This window comes from Aspergillus luchuensis, chromosome 2 (genome assembly GCF_016861625.1).
Source record: "Aspergillus luchuensis IFO 4308 DNA, chromosome 2, nearly complete sequence".
Taxonomy (NCBI): Eukaryota; Fungi; Ascomycota; class Eurotiomycetes; order Eurotiales; family Aspergillaceae; genus Aspergillus; species Aspergillus luchuensis.
This window is the reverse complement of record NC_054850.1, coordinates 4,168,268-4,187,127: the sequence shown is the minus strand read 5'-3', so window position 1 is coordinate 4,187,127 and position 18,860 is coordinate 4,168,268. Positions and strand designations below refer to the sequence as shown.

Below are 18,860 nucleotides of genomic sequence, written 5' to 3'. Positions count from 1 at the left end.
CAACACCCACATAACGAACTACTTTGACATTGACATTGGAAATATATCTCTCACGAACGACGCAATATATTCAGCGCCCCGCCAACCAACAAGAAACACCCCGTAATCAAGACCTGCGCTTTACCATCCTGCTGTGCACTAATGCCCCTTGCTGTGTCAATCGCTTCTTCAATGGTCTCCTTAGTCGAGACTGAAGTTGTGCCTTGAGGAACGGTAGCTTTCCATTTCTCAGCGAATAAAGATAGCACGCTAAGATCTGGGAGGGTGGTGGGGAGTATATCTTTCACTTCATTGCATTACTAGTTAGTGAGTAATGAGATAGAGAAGTTAATCTGATCCTCACCTTTATCCATCTTTTCAAATTGAGACTTGTCTGCTCGTTCAACGTAAGTAGTGAAGATAACATGATCTGGCAGTGCGTCTTGCTCGGTGAGAGATTCTGCTAAGCATTCTAGAAGCGCTAGGCCGTCTCGGTCTTTGGAGAAGTGGCTGAATATTAGGATTCGGTGTCTGTATAATTAGTTCAGTTGGGTAAGTTGATTGGTTACTTTACTTTACTTTATTAGGGGATAGGAAATATACTGACGTTTGCTCCGCAGACCTCTTGGTAATATCCGAGAACCACTCCGCCGTTTTCTCAAGACTAAGCGTGTTGTGTGCGCCGTCTACGAACCATTGTGATTGTCCGTCTGGGTCATTGATGATCTCGAATCTTCCGATTAGGAAGATATTTCTCAGGGCAGTGGATATGTCCGCGGGCTTGATTGCTTGGTCGGGTGCTTTGGCTTTCAGGAATGTCCTGGCTAGTTCGAGGGCGAGGGAACAGTTTAGTCGCTGGACGGGGATCCCCAATGCACTACTGTCAGTGGGGAGATCAGGATTTAGCGGGACGATAGTCAATGAAGTATTTTTCTCCGCGGCACGAGCGTGCAATACCTCCGAAGGACTATCTTCCTGTGGAACAGATAATGCAGGTGCACCGGGTTTGAATATTCCCGATTTATGCCATGCAATGGATTCGACGGTAGGGCCGAGCTGGTCAAGATGGTCCAGTCCTAGGGAAGTGATACCGGTGACCACGGGGTTCTGGATGAAGTTCGTAGCGTCGAATTCACCACCCTGGTGGACTTCGATTATTGCAGCGTCGACGTTCTCTCGGATGAAGGTGTGAAAAGCGAGCAGGGCGAGAAATTGCAGGTAGCGAGGTGGTCGCTGTGTTTTGTCTGCTTTTCCCATGTTGGTCTCCATAAGCGTGTCCCATACTTCGAAGAAGTATTTTGTGAATAGGTTCTCCGTTACGGGGCTGCTGTTGATTTGGATTCTTTCTCGGATGCATTGTATGTGAGGCGATGTGTAGAGACCGATCTTACTGGGGAAGCCGGTTCTCAACCCATGTGCATGGAGAATAGAACGGGTGAACTCGCATGTGCTGCCTTTACCTTTTGTTCCGGTGATGTGGATGATGTTTAGACGAGATATATCTGTGTCCTGTGTCTATTAAGTAAACTCATTCTCTCTGTAATAAGTAGAGAACCTACCGAATGCCCGAGAGTCTGTAGCCACTCGCTCATTCCATACAGACATGGAATACCTCGCACGGTTGGAGTGACATTTGCTGGAATTTGCTCTGTCTGTACAGGATTGGTCCTGGGTCGGGCGCGACGTCTGCGCGTTTCCAGGAGACTGAGGGCATTCTGCTACGAGGTTAGAAGCAGTCAATGATTTATAGATGGTAGAGAGCATACCTCGTAAGTACGAGTGATTTGGTTCTTGGAATCGACAGCCAACATTGAAGTGTACTTCTCTCAGTCACTGGGGGCTGTTCTTTGACTATGTCGAGCATATGTCTGAGTTTGCTGATTCATGAAGTCATCCAAAGACTGCTGGGGGTTATCCAGGGTGACGTTGCATCCAGACAAGGCGAGTCCGCGGAGGTATTCATTGAGCAATTGGTCATGATAAAGGAGCTTTGTCCGGGACTTCACAAGTACATCTAGTTAATAATGAGTAAAGCTCTAAGCATTGAATGAAGGATCTCTTACCTAAACCGCAGTTGGCATAATGCTCCATGACTCCTGGTGATCTGGCTGGAGTGCATCGAGATGGCATTTCAGCATGAAGACGAACAGAATAATGACTAAATAAACAAAAGGGATTGTATAGAATTGCAGACCCTGCTATAAATCAGCATAAATTAATTATTGACAACAAGAAAGACCTTCAATGCTAAGCTACGTAGCTGATATGCACCAAAGCTCCCATCCATAACATCCAGAAACCCTAGCACTCAACAGTTGAGCCAACAACATCCCATCAAGTAACCACCAAAACATGAAACAACAAATCAGACAATAACCACATAAAAACAAAATCCCATACTATTGCAATGATCAGCAAATAGTCAAATAATACTCGGCAGTATAAGTTGGATAACTAGTAGTAAGTAGTCACCTGAGAAAGATAGTCTAACCAATAACCCGCCGAGCACAGCTCCCCCACCAAATCAACAAATCCCCCCACTTTCCCTCAACTCAACTCATTCTTCCCCTCTTCATCCGCCATATTTACCTACTACCCCTCCAACCCCAACTCCAAACCAAACTCCATCAACTCCTCCCACCAAACAAACCCACACAGCCAAAATGTCCGTCCCCAACTTCTCCGCCGCCCTCGACGCCTCCATCAAGAAGGAGAAGTTCACCCCCGAGGTCCAGGCCGCCGCTGCCAAGGTCGACAGCTCCGCCTTCTCCGACGCCATCAAGGCCGTCCTTGGTGGTGATGACACCGCCACCGTTGAGGGCGAGCAGGCTGTTGCCCTGAAGAACGCTTTCGAGTTTGCTGTTGCTGTTGTCAAGATGCTGAAGTCGGAGCCTGGTAATGAGGATAAGTTGGCGGTGAGTATTCCCCCTCCCCCTCCTCCCCCTCCATCTATGGATCGATATCTCTGGAGGGAGGGGAATGAATCTGAGAAAGATGAAGTTGAGAGTATATATACTAATGTGTCTGTTCTGTGTGTAGCTCTACAAGTACTTCAAGCGCGGCAACAACCAGACCCCTGCTTCTCCTGGCATGTTCGATATCCAGGTATGGATTTCCTTCTATTTTCTCTCCGCTCCTCTGCATAAGTGTGAGACTAATATATCTGGTATGATGGTATAGGGCAAGTACAAGTACAACGCATGGAATGAAATCAAGCACATCAGCGAGGCCAAGGCCCAGGCCGAGTACATCAAGCAGGTTGACGCTCTGATTGAGAAGATTGGAACGAGGGAGTAGATTATAACACCTAAACCTACAAGATCATATATGAAAGGGGTATCATGTGGTGGATGCATTGTCTATTAGCAAGATGAGATGAGTTATGAGCTACTTACTACTCAACCAACTTACTGGCTATTGAGCTGCTTGCATGGTCATTGTTGATTCTTGACACCTCATTATTGGTATGGATGGTATATGGAAAGGATGGGGATAGGATCGGTTAAGCCTCCCACGTTTGACCCAGCCAGTCCGGCTCGCTATGACTGGCCGTCGCGCACCAGGGTATATCCGTCTCGCTGTACCTCGTCAAGGGTAGGTCGTAGGGCATTCGAAAGCCAACTGTAGTCGTAGTAGGTATTTCCTTTACATTTGCATTTGCAGCCGCACCTGCAGCCGCAACCGCATCTGCATCGGGCACATCCCTCCGGAAGCAAGGCACCATCACACTCCTCCCTTCAGCACCAGCACCGGTGACTAACTCTGGCCAAACCACAACCCCTATCTCCCAACTACATATCCTTACCTCCCCGTTAGCATTCACCGCCGCTCCCCACGCCTGCGTCGATAGATTCGCCGACGTCACCATCGCCCAATCAATCCGGTCCATCTCCGACGACGAGTACCGGATATACGTCTTGATATGCGGTGCTGCGCGACGACGTCCTGCTTCTCTTTTCACCTTCACCTCGTCCTCGGCACCATCCCCAGCCCAATGACACAAATAGGACCGCATGTACTGCAGCTGTTTCTGTTGCGCTGCGCTTTGCAGCTTCATGTGGATGGAGCCGCCGGAGCCGTAGCCGTTCAGGGAGCGGCGGATTTCGTCAGGTGTGGGGAATATGATGGAGAACCTGGGTTTGGGGGTATTTGATGAGGGTGATAGGGACGTGAAGAAGACGTCTTTGAGCCATTTGTCTGTTTGGCCGAGAGAGGCGACGGAGGATATCTACACCTCGTTAGTAGAGATCCCATAGGCAGTCCCAATGATAGAATCAACCTACCTGAGTTACAATATGCGGTCTATCCTCTGAACGATCGATAGGAACCGACCGCAAAACATCCCTCAGAGCTAGCCATCCCCACAGCGTCTTCCGTGTCGAATCAGTCGACTCCCGAATCTTCTGTTTCGAGGGTACACTAGCGACAAGTGCTGCGCGGACAGTGCTGAAGTCGTGTTTCTCTAGCTGCGCGACAAGCGGGCCGGTTTTCTTCGGTCCGTATTCTCTTAAATAAGAGAGAAGGTCACGTTTGAATCGTGTCCCGGGGGTAGCTATACTCTCACTCCCACTGCTATTGGAACATAATGGGAGAAGAGGAGATCGCCACACGGCCTGGCACATATTTGCCCAGTCGCCTGCGATCATGTTTGCCGTGTGGATGACCACTCTGTACTCATGCATTAGCTTCGTTAGACTCATAGGTGGAGATTGGAGATACATACTGAGCCAAATCATCATGTCTCAACAAGATCATCATCTTGGAATGATGCGTCCCGAACGCTTCGGGCATGTAGGCGGTTATTGCCTCGACGTTTGGGTGGCGCGTACATGCTTCCTATCCATATTATTAGAATCGTCTCATCACACATGTATTCAGATCATATAAGTCAAGATGAAAAGAAAACAATGAAGACAGTGGACCTACATCAATCCTCTGACGATTCGGGGCATCTCTCTTCCACGAGCCATGCACAACCTTCACCTTGACAAGCCGTCTCACATCCTCATCAAACTGGCTCATCAAAAAGTCCACATCAAAGAGGTAATTGAATTGCCAGCATTCGCGGATCAATGGATCGCCGAGAATGTCGCGCAGTCGGACAGTGTCGGTGTTGTGGCCTGAGGAGGCGGGGAGGTCCCGGATGTGGGTTAGTTGGATGGGAGAGGGGATTATATTGTCCTTTATTAATTCAGCATCATTCTCCTTTTTCGTGGTCTGCGTGCTGGGTGATGCTGGGTGGGTGGCATTGTGTTGTGGTTGTGGTTGTGGTTGTGGCGGTGGTTTTGGTCCCTTGGAGCGGGAGAGTATTGGGGGTGTTATGGAGCGGTGCAGGGATGCTAGGGGGTGGTTGTTACTGTCATTGCTGCTGCTGTTGGTTCTTTGGGTAGAGTCATTGTCTGCATGGTCTATGTTGGGGGACAGCTTGGCCCTCTTGGCTGGCCGGTCTGGTTCTTCCATGTTGCGGTTGAGGTGTGGTACACTGGTGAGAGAGTGGTGAGGGAGATGCGGTGGTAGCGGATAGCATACCGGTTACATCTGGATATCGCTAAACATCATACGTAGAAAGTTTGCTTCACAACCACGAAAATATTGAGATCTATATATAACTATTACTACACTATTATACAACTATACACTTTTACATGTCTACCACATGAACCGCTGGATCTTTCCCGGCTCCTGAGGCCATTCAAACCCGCAGTACAGGAAGATGTATCCCGTCACCGCGTTGATCACCAAGAACCAATACGTCTCCAGGAACAGTGCCATATTCGTGGCGACCTTCGCATTCAGCTCCTCGGTCGCATCGCGCGCCCGCTGCCGGTGCACGAGAGGCGTCGGCTGCGGTGGCAGATGCAGCCGCCACATCACCCACGGAATGATAAAGTAGCGCGGCTCGACGAGCGGCGCCGTAATGAGTGACAGTGCCGTGGCCGCCAGCCAGACAAGCACAAAGCTCACCTGCGGCGTACCCTGATGCTGCTTCTGCCGGTGCGCAATGTGCTCCTGGATCTTGGCGTACGCATCGAATGATATCGGCTCCGGCTTGGGCGACTGTGCGGGCTTCTTTGCTGCCTTCCGACGTTCGGCCTTCTTCTGGCTGGGCTCTTTCTGGGGTACTGGCACTGGCTCCGGCTGGCGGGCTGCTGTCTGCGGGACACGCATCAACTGGGGAGGCGTAGAAATCGTTGTGAATCCAAAGGCGGAGATGACCATCCACGCACAGAGGAAGTACACCGCGACAGCAGCATACTTGATAGCAGGGTGAATGCGCAGCAAAATACGGAAGACGTAAAAGACATAGTGACGGTTGTCAGCAAGGGTGAAAGGATGGACAATGGTGTTGAAGTGGACCACAGCCAGCATAATGGGGATAGCAACAAGAGCCGTCAACAGCTTAGGGAGGCCCTTTTGCTTCTTCGGGAAGCCAAAGTCGATGAACTTGGGCAGAAGCGACTTCGGGAAAACCAAGTTGACGACCGGCGAGAGCAGAAGAGGCCACGAAAAGAAGACGAAGTAGGGCCAGATGTAGAGCATCTGGGGCAGATGCAGCCCAGCAGTATGGTACTCCTTGTGTCCTGCAGCTGTCAGCCTAGCACTTACAACACGACTAATAGACCTACCGAGAACGACACCATCATTCCAGAGCACGAAGCCACCAAACCCGGCAAGTATGAGCAGGTACGGAATAGCAGAGCTAATCACCGAGCCGAGGTTGTTCAAGGCAACAACCACCAGCGAAATAGACGCCTTGAAGTAGTCTACTCCAATCAGCAATACCATCAACACACCACAGAGACCATACTAACCTGCAATCGAAGCGTCCGAAACAAATGGATCATACAGCTCATTCTTCCACCCCGCCCGAGCAATATCCGCGAATCCCGACGCCTCGCATCTCTTAGAGGATAACCTCAACCGCCGCACGACCTGCAGTCCACCGAGGAAGATCGCCACCCAGAAGATGTTCGTCTGTCTGAAGACCAGCGCCACCAGCCCCAGCACGACAAACACCAACGTCGAGAGCGGCGCAAACCCACCCTCCGACGAGCGTTTCAGGTCCCAGTTGTACGCCTCAATGACAACCAGCAGCGCAAGAATATCGGTGTAGTATAGGCCGGAGAAGAAGAACAGCGGCGGGAAGAGGCAGATGTTCAAAACCGTATGGCTCAGCCATGCCCCAGAGGGACGTGTGTTGCGCACCCTACGCAGCCGATCCAACAATGTCTGCAAACGCAACGGCAGAGCTACGGCGGTGGCTGCCACGTTGGTCGCACGCAGAGCTTCCGGGGTAAGCTGTGTGGGGGAACCGCGCAGGAAGAGCGCGATCGCGCACAGCACATAGGACCAGAGATAAAGGCCTGGAGGCGTGGTGATCTTGGGATCCCAATGCGTCCACTTATGAGCCCAGTAGGCCTGAGCCTGGGGGACATGGAAGGCCTCATCCAGATACGGTTCGGGAACGACGGCATTGATCCTCATCATCCAAAAGGGGATCAACAGCAGAACAAAAGGAATGGCGTAGCGGGCGGCCAAAGCCACGCCCGACTTGGGTTGCGCATTCATGTCGGTCAATGCTTAGGCAGGAGGTCAACCATGCTCTCGACAGTTAAAGTGTGAAAGAGGAGAAGAAGAATAGATCAATTAATCTAAAAGACACGAGCGGAAATGCAAGCTTGCAATGCAAACCGAACAAACACACCGCATCGGGCAATCGACGCCCATCGCGATTAAATTTGAATGAACAACTTCAAGCTCCCCTTCTTTCATTCGATTGCAAAGTAACTCCGGGGCATGGAATACTCTCCTCCGACTGCCCCGACACGTCCCTAACTCCTTTTACCCCGGCCAATCCACGCGCAAACGCGAGGGTCAATGGCCTTTCCCCTCCCGCGGGGCATCACGCCCCCGGAGATCTCCTTCCTCGCGGAGATGGAGATGGTCACTATTTTGCCTCGTCAGCGACTCGAGGGGCTTGAATTACTAGGAGTATGACTTATACAATTATCCTACCCTACTAATCAACTAATAACTCCTCCTCAAATAGGGCCCCGTCTCCCCCCTCCTCCCACCCCGACGCACCTCCCTCCCACTCTGGCTCGCCCTCCTCCTCAAACGCCAACGCCGCGCCAACATCCTCCCCCCGCCCTGGCTCCACCCCGAATCTCTCGAACTCATCCTTGAGATCGAGACCCAAAACGACGAATACCAGCACGCTTTCTCCCCGCCGCCTCCACTGCCCGGCCAGCCCGCCCCAGGCGATCACCGTCGCGCTCCGCTCGCGACACCGCGCTACACCCCCTCCGGCGAGAAATACTACCCTGCGCCGCCTTTCTTGCCTCAAAATACAGCACGCGATCATATCCCGCCGGGGGAGCCGCCGGCACTACCGTTCCATTGGTTGGAGGTAGGGACGATGTTGCTGGAGGCGGCGAGCGATGATCTAGTGGACCCGGATCAGACGAGACGACTGCTGAAGGAGCTGAGAGAGGTACGGATGGCGAAGGTTAGGGCTGGTGTGGATGTTTTGGATGCGGCGGCTATGGGTGGTGGGGGTGTTGCGTTGACGGGTGTGGGAGCTATGGAGTTGGGAGAGGGGAGGAGATTCATCGCGGGGGTGGTGGATGAACTGAGGTAACGTTCCTAGTGCTTCGTCCATTCTTTTCTTGTGTTGTTGAGTCGTGCGTGGATTGCTAACGAGTCATGTTGATAGGCGCATCGGGGCATCGAAGGAACAGGCAAGGAGAGAAGAGATGGCGGAGGAAATGGCAAATGGAGGGTATGATGGGACGCAGGACGATGATGATGAAATGGAGTTTTAGATGTTTCTGCTCATTCTTTCCCCTCGTTTTTATATCTGCAATGCGTGGGCTGGTTCATTGTTCAGTGTTTATTTCATGATGGGAGTTATCGGGGTCAAGTCTATATATGTATGGGACATGGCAGGACATGATCATATTGGCATCGCACATACATCAGACGCATGTATGTTATATATACCCTAAATCATTGATTGGAAGTTACTTGGTTGATGGGCCGGGTGTCATGCTAGTAAGCAGGTAGTAGATAGGTAATAAGTAGTCCTGATCATAACCCCTATCAAAAACACCAGATGCATGCAACGCTCAGCTTAAGATGGGAGAGGAGAGAGAGGGAAGAAAGTAGTAAAAAGACATGACAAGTCAATCTCCGAAAGACGAATGAAAACAACAACAGATATGCCAATAACAATGGATTGAATCTTACACATCCACAACGCCAGCAACAAGAGGTATATAACAACCCGAAGGAGATCGAAGAAGCACACAAAAGTGATCCAACTGAATACAGAATGAAAGGCATAGATGAAATTCCCCGTTCGAGTAAGCCGTCATTCTGCGTGCCCCTATGACGCGCAATACCGGGACCCCAGAGAGTTAGTTCCAAATTTCATTTCCAGTCCCCACGAACGATATAGCATGACTAGCTTCATTGAGCAGCCTGATCCTTCTGCATCATCTTCCTCCGCGCCGCCAGAATCATCTCGTCCCTGCGCTTCTGCAGCAAGCGCTGGCGCTCCTCCTTGCTCTGCGACCAGCCCGTCGTGGAAGAAGCCTGCGACGGTGCGGACTCAGCGGCGCTGTTCTCGGCCTCAAGTTTCGCGCGGAGGTTGTATCGGGAGATCAGGTCCTGGGCATCGGCCTTGGAGGTTGCCGTTTGGGTAGGTTGTGACTGCACGGGTGCTGTATTGGGGATCGCAATCTGGGGTTGGAAGGATGGGGGCGGCTACATGGTAGGTTCGGTTAGCTGGCCATGCATCTGACTCAATGCGGGGAACGAGAAAGGAGAGGAGAGAAGAGATGATGATGAACGACCAGCGGCGCGGGTCTATATGCATCAAAGTGAGATAGGAATGAGGGGAATGACTCACCACTTCCAGCCCCCGACCGGTCAGGATTCTCTCCGTCGTCGCCGCAACACTACCCCCGTTGCGCTGTAAATCCCACATGATCTCACGGGCGCTGAGCTGAGGGAACATCTGGGATATTTGCTCGACTTGGGCTGGGTCGACGGTGCCTCGCGGCCGACTGCGACTGCTGCCTGGCCCGGCCTCTCCCCCATCGCGGTTAAGGAACCATCGAAGCACGAAGAATGACACCACGGCGAGGGTGAGGAGAGAGGGGATATTCAGGGACGGCTCTTCTTCTGGCATTGTTGTGAGGGTCTCTCTGGACGAGGTAGTGGGTATAGGACGAAACGTGGACTCTTGATTGAGTCAGATGGGGAGTCGCGACTCGAAACTGGAGTATGCGACCGCCTTGGAGTCAACGGAGGAGGAGAGTTTTAGCTCGAAGCCCAAAACAAGGCGGCGTTGAATAGAATGCTGGGGATGATGGAGGAGTGATGCCGCGGCAGTTCGTTTGGGGGGAAAGCGGCGAGGTGGCGGTGGGACAATCGGATCCCGGCCGGATCGGGGCGGGCACGTTGACCACCGACTGCGGCGGTGCTTGAGTTTCGGGGCGATTTGGCCAGGGGAAAAAGGTGAGGAAAAAAGCAAATAAACTCCCCCCACCAGGAAAAGGGGAAGAAGAACGGCGATTGACTCAACTGGACAGGGTGGCAGAGAACCGAGTAAGGCCGTGTCTTGCTGGCAGTCAACTAATGCTGTGGCAGATGATGCGAGCAGTCGGTCGCCTCTTATAGCAAGTTACCAGCACTCCAGCCTCCAACCACTTATTGCATGCTACCGCTGTCTCTACGGAGATCTCCTTGCGTCCGTCATTAACATATCTCATAAGAGTACGGTGTAGAACTGCAGAATCATCCAGAATCATATACATCATCCGAAAACACCCCGTCCCAACCTCCTGGCCTGTCACGTAACGCGCCATGTCCAATGTCCAAACCAAAAGACCCATATGCACCAACGCAATATCGACAAATGAAGAATAACAATCCCAGCTTGAGGTCTACTTCATGTCGGCAGGAGTCAAGGCCTGGACCACACTGGTTCCCTCGCTGAACCTTGTGCGGAAGATCCGGTTGGCATTCTGGAACATGCCGTCCTTCAGCGACACAACGATGAACTGCGATCCCTTGAATCGCGTCTTGATCAACCGACCAATGTTCTGGGTATGCGACAGATCCAAAGCGGCATCAACCTCGTCCAGAATGTACATTGGCGCCGGCTTGAATTGTAGTAGCGCCATAATGAGTGAAAGCGCAATGAGAGACCTAGACAAATGTTAGCTCGTAGCCAGGAAAGAGTAACTCATCGGAAATTCACGTACCGTTGTCCACCACTCAGCTCGGTTAAACTCTGCTTCCAGACCTTGCCCAGAGACACCTTGACTTCCAGACCTTCAGTGATATCCTTGCCCTCAGGAGGTTCTAGCTTGGCAAAACTGCCGGGTAGCAGGTCGTTGAAGATCTGTCCAAAGTCGGCTGTGACCTTGGTCCATGTTTTGTGGAGGGCCTCCTTCTTGTACTCGTTCAAGTTGATGATGGTCTCCTCGATCTTGCTCTTGTCACGAATGACGGTCTTCATCATGTTCTTCAGGGCAGCCTCCTTCTTCTCGACGCTGTCGATCATGTTCATCACCTTGGGGTTGATCTTCTTCTTCATGCCCTGGAATCGCTCCGTCAGGTTGCGCAGTGTCGACTTGCACTCGGCGATATTCTGGTTCTTGAAATCGTATGCCGTGTTGGACCGTCCGAAGTTATCCTTCTCATCAGCGATCCATTCATGCTCCTCCTCCATATGAGCCACCGTCTGCGCCGCGGCTTGTTGCTCCTTCTGCAATTTCTCGAGCTGATGTCCCAGCTTCTGGACTTCCAAGCCCTCCTCCGTAATTTGGGAGTTCTTCGACTGCTTCGTCCGCTCGAGTTCACGCAGCTCATCATCAAAACCGGTCAGCTTAGCCCTTTCGTCCTCCAGGTGAGCCTGGGCAATATCATGGGCGTCCTATAGATCATTAGCAGATGGTCTTAAGCCGTGACTTGATATTCCTACCTTGATCCGAGCCTGTTCTCTCTTCAGCGACTGGATTTCTTCCATCTGAGCGTTGAGGGTGTTTTCGGCCTCGGCGTTTTGTTCCTCGGCCGCCGACAGATCACCGCCAACTTGCTCCAGCTCTAATCGGGAGTTCTGAAGCTCTTTCTGCAGGGTCTTGACCGAGTTGGAGTTCTTGGCCAGGCTCTTCTTCAGGGAGTCCAGGGAAGACTGCAGTTCCGCAAGTTTGCTGTCCTTGTTGTCGTTGAACTCACTCATATCCTTCTCGATGCGCTTGATATCCTTGGATGCTTCGCTCTGGCGAGTCTTCGCGTCAGAGATGTCCTTCTTCAGCTGCTCGATGTTCGCTTTCATCTCTTCTACGGCGTGAATGATCTGTTTCCGTCAGTTATACATCCAGAAAACATAGAAGTGGGACTTACCGAGGAAGACGAGTTGCTGCTGATCTGCTCCTCCGTAAGCTTGATCTCGTGGGTCTTAAGGTCCAGCTCTTGCTTGATTGTACGAGCAGCATCCAGCTTCTTCTTCTCCTTCCTCATTGTTTCCTCCACAGTAGCCAGCTGTCGCTCCTTGCTCCGGATCTCCCGAGTAATCTCATTGAACTTCTGCAGGGTGACAAGCACACCGCTCGTGTTAGGAGCGCTACCTCCGGACAGAGTACCTGATGGGTCGTAGACATCACCCTCGAGCGTTACACTCTTGATCCGAACGGAAGGATCAAATGTGACCCGCTTAGCTGTATCGGCATCATTGCAAATCAGTGTGTTACCGAAGACGTAGTTCATCGCCGAAGTGACTTCCTCGTCGTAGCCGATGAGCGACAAGGCAAGATCAACCTTTCCGGGAGCAATCCTCTGCGCCGCCCCAATTTTCTCTGCCGAGGCAACAAATGAGGATATCTTATTCAGGGGGATAATGGTCACACGCTTCTTCAGTCTTCCGTTCTGAAGCAGCTGGGTACCGGTTTCGGCGGTGTCGACAACAACGTTGTACAGACGGCCACCCGCGCAGATCTCCAGTGCTGTAGCGGCTTGAAGCTTCTCTTTGTCAAGACTAAAGAGCTGCGCAACCAGACCCTTGACTTTAGAACGATCGAAGTGAGGATGGGGGTCACTGTAGTTGAAATCGACATTTGCAACCTTCCTCTGGAGGCCGTCTGCTCTCTGACGCAGCTCACGGATCTCTTTTTGAAGTTCAGTCTGCTGCTGGTAAAGCTCCTCCTCGCGACCCGGCTCAAATCCTAGCCTAGAAAGTTCTGAATCAAGCTTCTTAGCTTGCGACTTCAGTCCCTCTAATTCTTTCAGGAGACCGGAGTTCTGTTCCTTGGCCTTCTTCGCGCGCGGCTCCTCTTCCTTGATCCTCTTCTCCAAGTTCGCGATCTTGAGTTTGGCCTGCTCTTGTTCAGTGGCAGCCGTGTTTGCACGGTTACGAGCGTCCTGAAGCTGGCCCTGGTAACCACTTTCCTGGCCTTCCTTTGAAGCGACACCAGTCTGCAGGGTCTGGAGCAATTCTTCCTTCTGCTCCACTTCAGCTGTCTGGGCGTCAAGCTCTGCTTTAGCGGCATCATACTGTGCCTGAAGCTTATCGTAGACCTTCTGCTTCTCCTTGAGTACCTTCTCCAGGTCCGTCACGGTTCGCTGAACTTCCTTCCTCTTATCTTTCTCTTCAGCAATGCTGGCATTCTTGAGATCGAAAACGGTGGTCAAACGAACAAGCTCATGCGAGTGGGACTTGACCTCATCCTCCAGAGCCTGAAATTTACCACCCTTCCGTAGTTCCTTATCGCGGGCTGCTCTGACCCGCTTCATATCCTCCTCAAGGTGAGCAATTTCGCTCTTCAGCTTGGCCGCATTGTCTTCCAGCGCCTGCACCTTGTTCCTCTTTTGCTCGCATTCTTCTCCGGAAATCCGTAACCTCTCGTTGCCCCTGAGGTAGTCGTGGGCAACCACCAAGCGAGTCAAGCGCTCCAAGTCGTTCTGGGTCTGTTGGAAGTCGAGGAAAGCGCGCTTTTCGGATCGCAGCTTCTCCAGCTTGGGCTCGATTTCTTCTTTAAGAAGCTCTTCAATTTCGCGCAACTTGAGCTCTTTTTTGCCCATTGTCTTCACAGCCTTTTCCCTCCTATCCTCAAACATCCGTGTACCGGCCGCTTCCTCGATCATGGACAGGATTTCAACAGGTTTCATATTCAGGACTTTCGTGATCCGACCCTGCATAATCAAGAAATTGGGATTGTTGATGTTCAGCTGCACACTCTGGAAGAGGTTTTGCACAGTCTGTTGCTGCGCGCGGTGTCCATTGATGAGGTACTTGCTCGTTCCTCCAAGAACAATCTGCCGAGTCACCGAGATGGTCGCATATTCCTCAAATCCGATCGGCGATTTCGCGGTGTCGCGGTTATCGAAGACAATCGTCACACTGGCCTTGGTTACACCAGCTTGACCACGTTTGTAGATGAGATCCTGCAGGTTCTGCGCGCGAACAGTGGACATGTTCGTGATACCGAGGACGAAACAGATGGCATCGAGAATGTTTGATTTACCACTACCGTTGAGACCGGTGATGGAGTTGAAGGATTCGTCCCTATGTAAGAAATGTTAGGTCTGTCATCATCGAGCAAATTTTGCAGTGAACGGCGCCTCAATCCGCGCATACCATCCTGAGATCACCGTACGCACGGCGTACGATTTGAAGCCCTGTGTGTTGACAGTCAGCGATCGCACATTCTCCGGGCAACGGCAAACATGAACCTACGTCAATAATAATCTCCGTAATCCGCATCGTTGCGACTCTGATCCAACCCCATGAACTAGATGATCAGGTGCATGGGAGGGGGGATCGAGAGAACAGTTGCGGGATTGTTTGACGTCTGGGGAGCGATTTTACGGGCGGTGTTTTGCCGTCGGGGCCCAGCGCTGTTTACGGTTTGCTCTTTCGGGGTTGGTGCGCGCTATCGTGATAATGTAATCATAGAGGGGTTGCACGTGATAAGAGGGATGGTTGTCTGTCAAAGAATATCTTTAGCTTATGTAGCTCTAATAGTAGGATATTTTTCAACAAGTCGTCTCGGTGGCGCAATTGGTTAGCGCGTACGACTGTTAATCGTGAGGTTGAGAGTTCGATCCTCTCCCGGGACGCCACTTTTTTGTTAGTAACCGTTACTACCCAGCACACACACACAATTTGTTTTTCATTTTTATGAACAAATCCAGGAAATGGTTTTCAGAACCCACAGCGGCAAGTACACAAGTCTTGCATCGAGAAGACATTTACCCATGTCGTTTCATTTATATGCTGTTGCGATATCCAACACAAACTGTGGACCTGAACACTATTTGTACCCAATGAGTGGATTTGGTAGGCTTGCATCAGTATATCTTGGTGGTGTGCGTAGTAACAATTCCCCACAGGCCGAAGGTTGACATGATACTACTTAGTTGCACAAATAGCGGATGCTACTTATCGATTGGCTGTGTGTTATAGTGTTTCTTCAGACAACTAACTTGAGTACCCTAAAACAACACCCCGAGTTCTTTCGCTTGATACATGCAAGACTGTTTGATAAGCACCTCACAATAAATTTATCTTTTGTGTACAGATAATTTATTTTAGTTTTTTTATTTATCTCATTTCGTGTTTCTATGTCGTGGCATTCGCTCGTGATTTCCAGATATCTCAATTGCCTAAGGCATGTAGTGGGTGCTGCACAGCTTCAACGTTCCAGATGTTCACAGAAGTGGAGTTAGCTATGTATTTACGTGTCAAGTCCTTCGATCAATTGGTTAGTTCAAACATCTCTACTATACCTATATAATCCATCGTGGTTTACTAAATGATTCTTTTTTAAGACATAGAGTATGAAGTAAGTTTAGTGATAATTGGATTGAATGGCATTGTCTGGTACATGTATGTGACTTGATATGCAATGCATGTGTGATGTCGGCCGCACTGCGATAATGTACATCAAGTTTGACAAGGAGGGTGAATGAGTAATTAAAGTCGCAACCTGAAAATCTATATAGTTGTATGAAACCTCGATTTTCGACTCTTACACATTGTGCTTTTTGAGAAAGTCCTGAATAAAATCAAAAGCACCCGGTGCGGCATAATGCAAGTTCAAGGCGTGACCTACAGCTGGAGCCACATAGGTAGCAGTCTTTGCCTCTGATACTTCCGGATACAGCGCAGGCACAAGACCAGCCAAGATATTGGTCGGAGAACTGCAGTTTCCGTTACAAAAAGGCAAATCTTCATTTCCAGCAACGACCGCAACGGGACCTTGGAATTCGCTTGTTGCATTGACAACGTGGGTTAATGTGAAAAGTTCACCCAGCGTGAAGCTTCCCTTGGTGGCATCTGCCAGCGATAGGATTTCGGGGTCAAAACCCGGGTCGTAGAAAAACGCAATCTGATTCGACACGGACGTCCCAGCGACAAGGTATCCAGCAGAGAGTCCACTGAAGCGGTACGGCTGGGTCTCCGAGGCAATTGCTGCATTAAGGCCCAGGCCAAAACCAGGCAGTCCGTTCGAATCGAGTGCAAATCCCGTCAGCACTGCGGCGTCGAGGGTCTTGGGGTAAGCTGCAGTGACACCCTGGGTCAGGATGCTCCCAAACGAGTGGCCTACACCCACGACAGTCGAAAAGGCGCGGTCACCAAGGGTACCTTGGCGAAGTTTGCTTGCCAGCGTCTTGAGAATCTCCAGCTCGAGTGGTGATTGCACGACATTCAATGGGTCTTCCTTTGACGATGCGCCAACGCCGAGACGGTTATACAGGAATGTGGCATACCCTGCGGCCGCGGCGGTGTCGACGTAGCTGTATCCCGAGGCAAAGTCCCAGTAGTGGCGGTCCACGCCAATACCGTGCGTGAGGATTTGAACCTTGGTTGACTTTGAGGTTTTACCTGCAGGCAGACAATATGTCGCCTCGATATCGTAGCTGCCGCTGACCCGTTGGGTGCCGCTCGTGAGTGATTTCAGGTAGCCATCCCCGCCTGACGACCACAGGCTGACGAGTGTCTGGGTTACTTGCGACTGATTAGAGGGCAAGTTGTACGCGAACTTGAGGTTTTTGTCGGTTGTTGCGTTGACTTTAACGGTGCCGGAGACGCAATGGGCTGACCCGCCGTTGGAAATGTGAACGGTAGGATTCGCCAACCCGGTCACATTGGGGAAATCCAGTCCAGCAGCACCAAAAAGAGGAGAGGAATTGACGGTCTGTACCAATGCAGCAGCACCGATCAAGGCAGAAGTGAGGGCTTTCATGGTTATTGTTGGGCTAATCGATAAAGGCGAGGAGCGAGGATATGAGCTGATTTGGATTCCTTTTGAATTGTCTTTCAAGGAATGCGTTTTCCAATCTTATATACTACCTGACCCACATCGTCGTGAGCGAATAATTATGGCATCGAATATCGCAAGAACTCCCAATTCTGGTTATTTCTGGAGGGAGTCCAGCTCTCTGGAGTCGAACAGTATCGGGACAATTCCAAATACCCAAAAAAACATGGGCAGCCGAGGGCCGCATGTCCGGGCATTTGCCGGCCTGACAGGAGCTGCATGCTGATATCGATCTAACTGGCCACTGGAACGAGTGTAATGATGCTTTGTCATTAGAAAGTTTCGGCAGCCTTCAACTCTCAACTGTTTAAAAGCATATTCCCCACATTTTCAACCCCAAATTAGAAAAGATAGCGAGGTCGTAGAACATCGATCGTATATTTGTCATGAGCCTAGAACTCCTGAGCGAATTGACTATCAAAACCGATTAATCTCTATGGCGAATTGATTAGCGGGTCCTCAAATAGATCATGAAAGATGGCACTATAGGAATCAGCAATTCGTAATGCTTTGAACACTCCACGATTGAACCAACAAGAATTGACGCTCTCGACGAGGCCAAATCGACAAAGGTTTGGAAGCACGCGTTAGGTATAGCGAGACATTGGAGCCCTTCTTATGCGCTATTCCTGTATAGGGCTAATCTAACTCGATTAGCTATGTGGTTTGACTGTAGGTTGTAAGTTGGAGCCGTTCCAGAAGCTCCATATTACCAATTGCTCGCGTATCCGTATTATCAGCGCTGGAGTATGCACGAAATGACAAATCATGGTTACCAGGAAGGAAAAGGGTGCTTTGTTGGCGGTATCCGGAGGGGCCCGGAGTGTACGGAGAAGCGGAACTGCGTGCAGTATGCTGGCTTCTTGATGTCCATACTGTTGGCAGTCGTGGCGGCGGACTAGTCAGAGCTGGTCTTGAGACCTCCGACCTGTCAGCCACTGGACTACTCCTAGATATAATCTGAAGACCTCTGTTCTTTGCAGCTATGTTTTTCTAGGAGTGGTTCTTCTCCTTTCCCAGACCATCAAAGGTGTCGGTTCTCTGGACTGCATCTAATCTGATAGGATACCGATGTTCTCACTGAAGCTTCACTCCCGGGAGAGCCTGCAGCGATTCTGATGGTTCCCGGAGTAGCTTCACATTTTGGTCTCGCTCCACAATAGCTGTGACAATGTTGTGCGGTGCTATTTTATTTACTTCAAATCGGATGTTCTCCGTCTCGCCCTGGAGTCCCAAGGCAGTTGTCGACAATTTGCTGGAGCTGGATTTGATATTGTGGAAGTTTAATAGCATTTGGGGACGCTAGGTTGGTGTCTAGTCTTGTGACTGATAGACCCAGATCCGCCCGGGTTGCCCTCGTTGAAGAAGTTACCACCGATGATGTTGCAAGTGATGCCTAAGTTCTTCCCGCGCAGGCGATGACTTGTGACGTCTGGGTTGTAGACATGTCGTTGCGGGGATCGCGACCTATCGCGGTGATTCTGATACTTCCTTTCGCAGTTCCTGGATTTCCAAAGATTGAGGGATTCTGTCCGTTTTGTTGCTGGC

General features: G+C 50.9%; 8 protein-coding genes and 1 non-coding gene across 9 annotated transcripts; 3 read left to right on the top strand and 6 right to left on the bottom strand.

Annotated features, from left to right (window-relative positions):
• Positions 1-50: 50 nt before the first annotated feature.
• Positions 51-1,790, bottom strand: AKAW2_21367S (uncharacterized protein; the record flags this gene model as incomplete). Its single annotated transcript, XM_041686183.1, has 5 exons — positions 51-286; positions 344-510; positions 587-1,488; positions 1,539-1,694; positions 1,746-1,790. 5 exons carry the CDS (start codon positions 1,788-1,790, stop codon positions 51-53), a joined length of 1,506 nt encoding a protein of 501 aa, XP_041540193.1.
• Positions 1,791-2,642: 852 nt separating this feature from the next.
• Positions 2,643-3,276, top strand: AKAW2_21366A (uncharacterized protein; the record flags this gene model as incomplete). Its single annotated transcript, XM_041686182.1, has 3 exons — positions 2,643-2,894; positions 3,019-3,084; positions 3,160-3,276. The coding sequence occupies 3 exons, from the start codon at positions 2,643-2,645 to the stop codon at positions 3,274-3,276; spliced, it is 435 nt and encodes a 144-aa protein (XP_041540192.1).
• A 205-nt stretch (positions 3,277-3,481) lies between these two features.
• AKAW2_21365S (tyrosyl-DNA phosphodiesterase 1) lies at positions 3,482-5,439 on the bottom strand (the record flags this gene model as incomplete). The annotated part of the gene is made up of 4 exons (XM_041686181.1): positions 3,482-4,207; positions 4,263-4,647; positions 4,703-4,815; positions 4,906-5,439. The coding sequence occupies 4 exons, from the start codon at positions 5,437-5,439 to the stop codon at positions 3,482-3,484; spliced, it is 1,758 nt and encodes a 585-aa protein (XP_041540191.1).
• Positions 5,440-5,628: 189 nt separating this feature from the next.
• On the bottom strand, positions 5,629-7,548 carry alg10 (dolichyl-P-Glc:Glc(2)Man(9)GlcNAc(2)-PP-dolichol alpha-1,2- glucosyltransferase; the record flags this gene model as incomplete). Its single annotated transcript, XM_041686180.1, has 3 exons — positions 5,629-6,560; positions 6,606-6,743; positions 6,792-7,548. The coding sequence occupies 3 exons, from the start codon at positions 7,546-7,548 to the stop codon at positions 5,629-5,631; spliced, it is 1,827 nt and encodes a 608-aa protein (XP_041540190.1).
• Positions 7,549-7,857: 309 nt separating this feature from the next.
• Positions 7,858-8,620, top strand: psf2 (DNA replication protein PSF2; the record flags this gene model as incomplete). Its single annotated transcript, XM_041686178.1, has 2 exons — positions 7,858-7,971; positions 8,030-8,620. 2 exons carry the CDS (start codon positions 7,858-7,860, stop codon positions 8,618-8,620), a joined length of 705 nt encoding a protein of 234 aa, XP_041540189.1.
• An 830-nt stretch (positions 8,621-9,450) lies between these two features.
• AKAW2_21362S (CUE domain-containing protein) lies at positions 9,451-10,174 on the bottom strand (the record flags this gene model as incomplete). Its single annotated transcript, XM_041686177.1, has 2 exons — positions 9,451-9,747; positions 9,893-10,174. The coding sequence occupies 2 exons, from the start codon at positions 10,172-10,174 to the stop codon at positions 9,451-9,453; spliced, it is 579 nt and encodes a 192-aa protein (XP_041540188.1).
• A 757-nt stretch (positions 10,175-10,931) lies between these two features.
• On the bottom strand, positions 10,932-14,752 carry SMC2 (condensin subunit SMC2; the record flags this gene model as incomplete). Its single annotated transcript, XM_041686176.1, has 6 exons — positions 10,932-11,196; positions 11,253-11,926; positions 11,975-12,349; positions 12,397-14,554; positions 14,627-14,667; positions 14,726-14,752. 6 exons carry the CDS (start codon positions 14,750-14,752, stop codon positions 10,932-10,934), a joined length of 3,540 nt encoding a protein of 1,179 aa, XP_041540187.1.
• A 282-nt stretch (positions 14,753-15,034) lies between these two features.
• On the top strand, positions 15,035-15,108 carry AKAW2_t20031A. The gene has a single exon. It is a non-coding gene; the product is annotated as a tRNA-Asn (tRNA).
• Positions 15,109-16,019: 911 nt separating this feature from the next.
• Positions 16,020-17,237, bottom strand: AKAW2_21360S (alpha/beta hydrolase; the record flags this gene model as incomplete). Its single annotated transcript, XM_041686175.1, has 1 exon — positions 16,020-17,237. One exon carries the CDS (start codon positions 17,235-17,237, stop codon positions 16,020-16,022), a length of 1,218 nt encoding a protein of 405 aa, XP_041540186.1.
• Between the last annotated feature and the right edge of the window lie 1,623 nt (positions 17,238-18,860).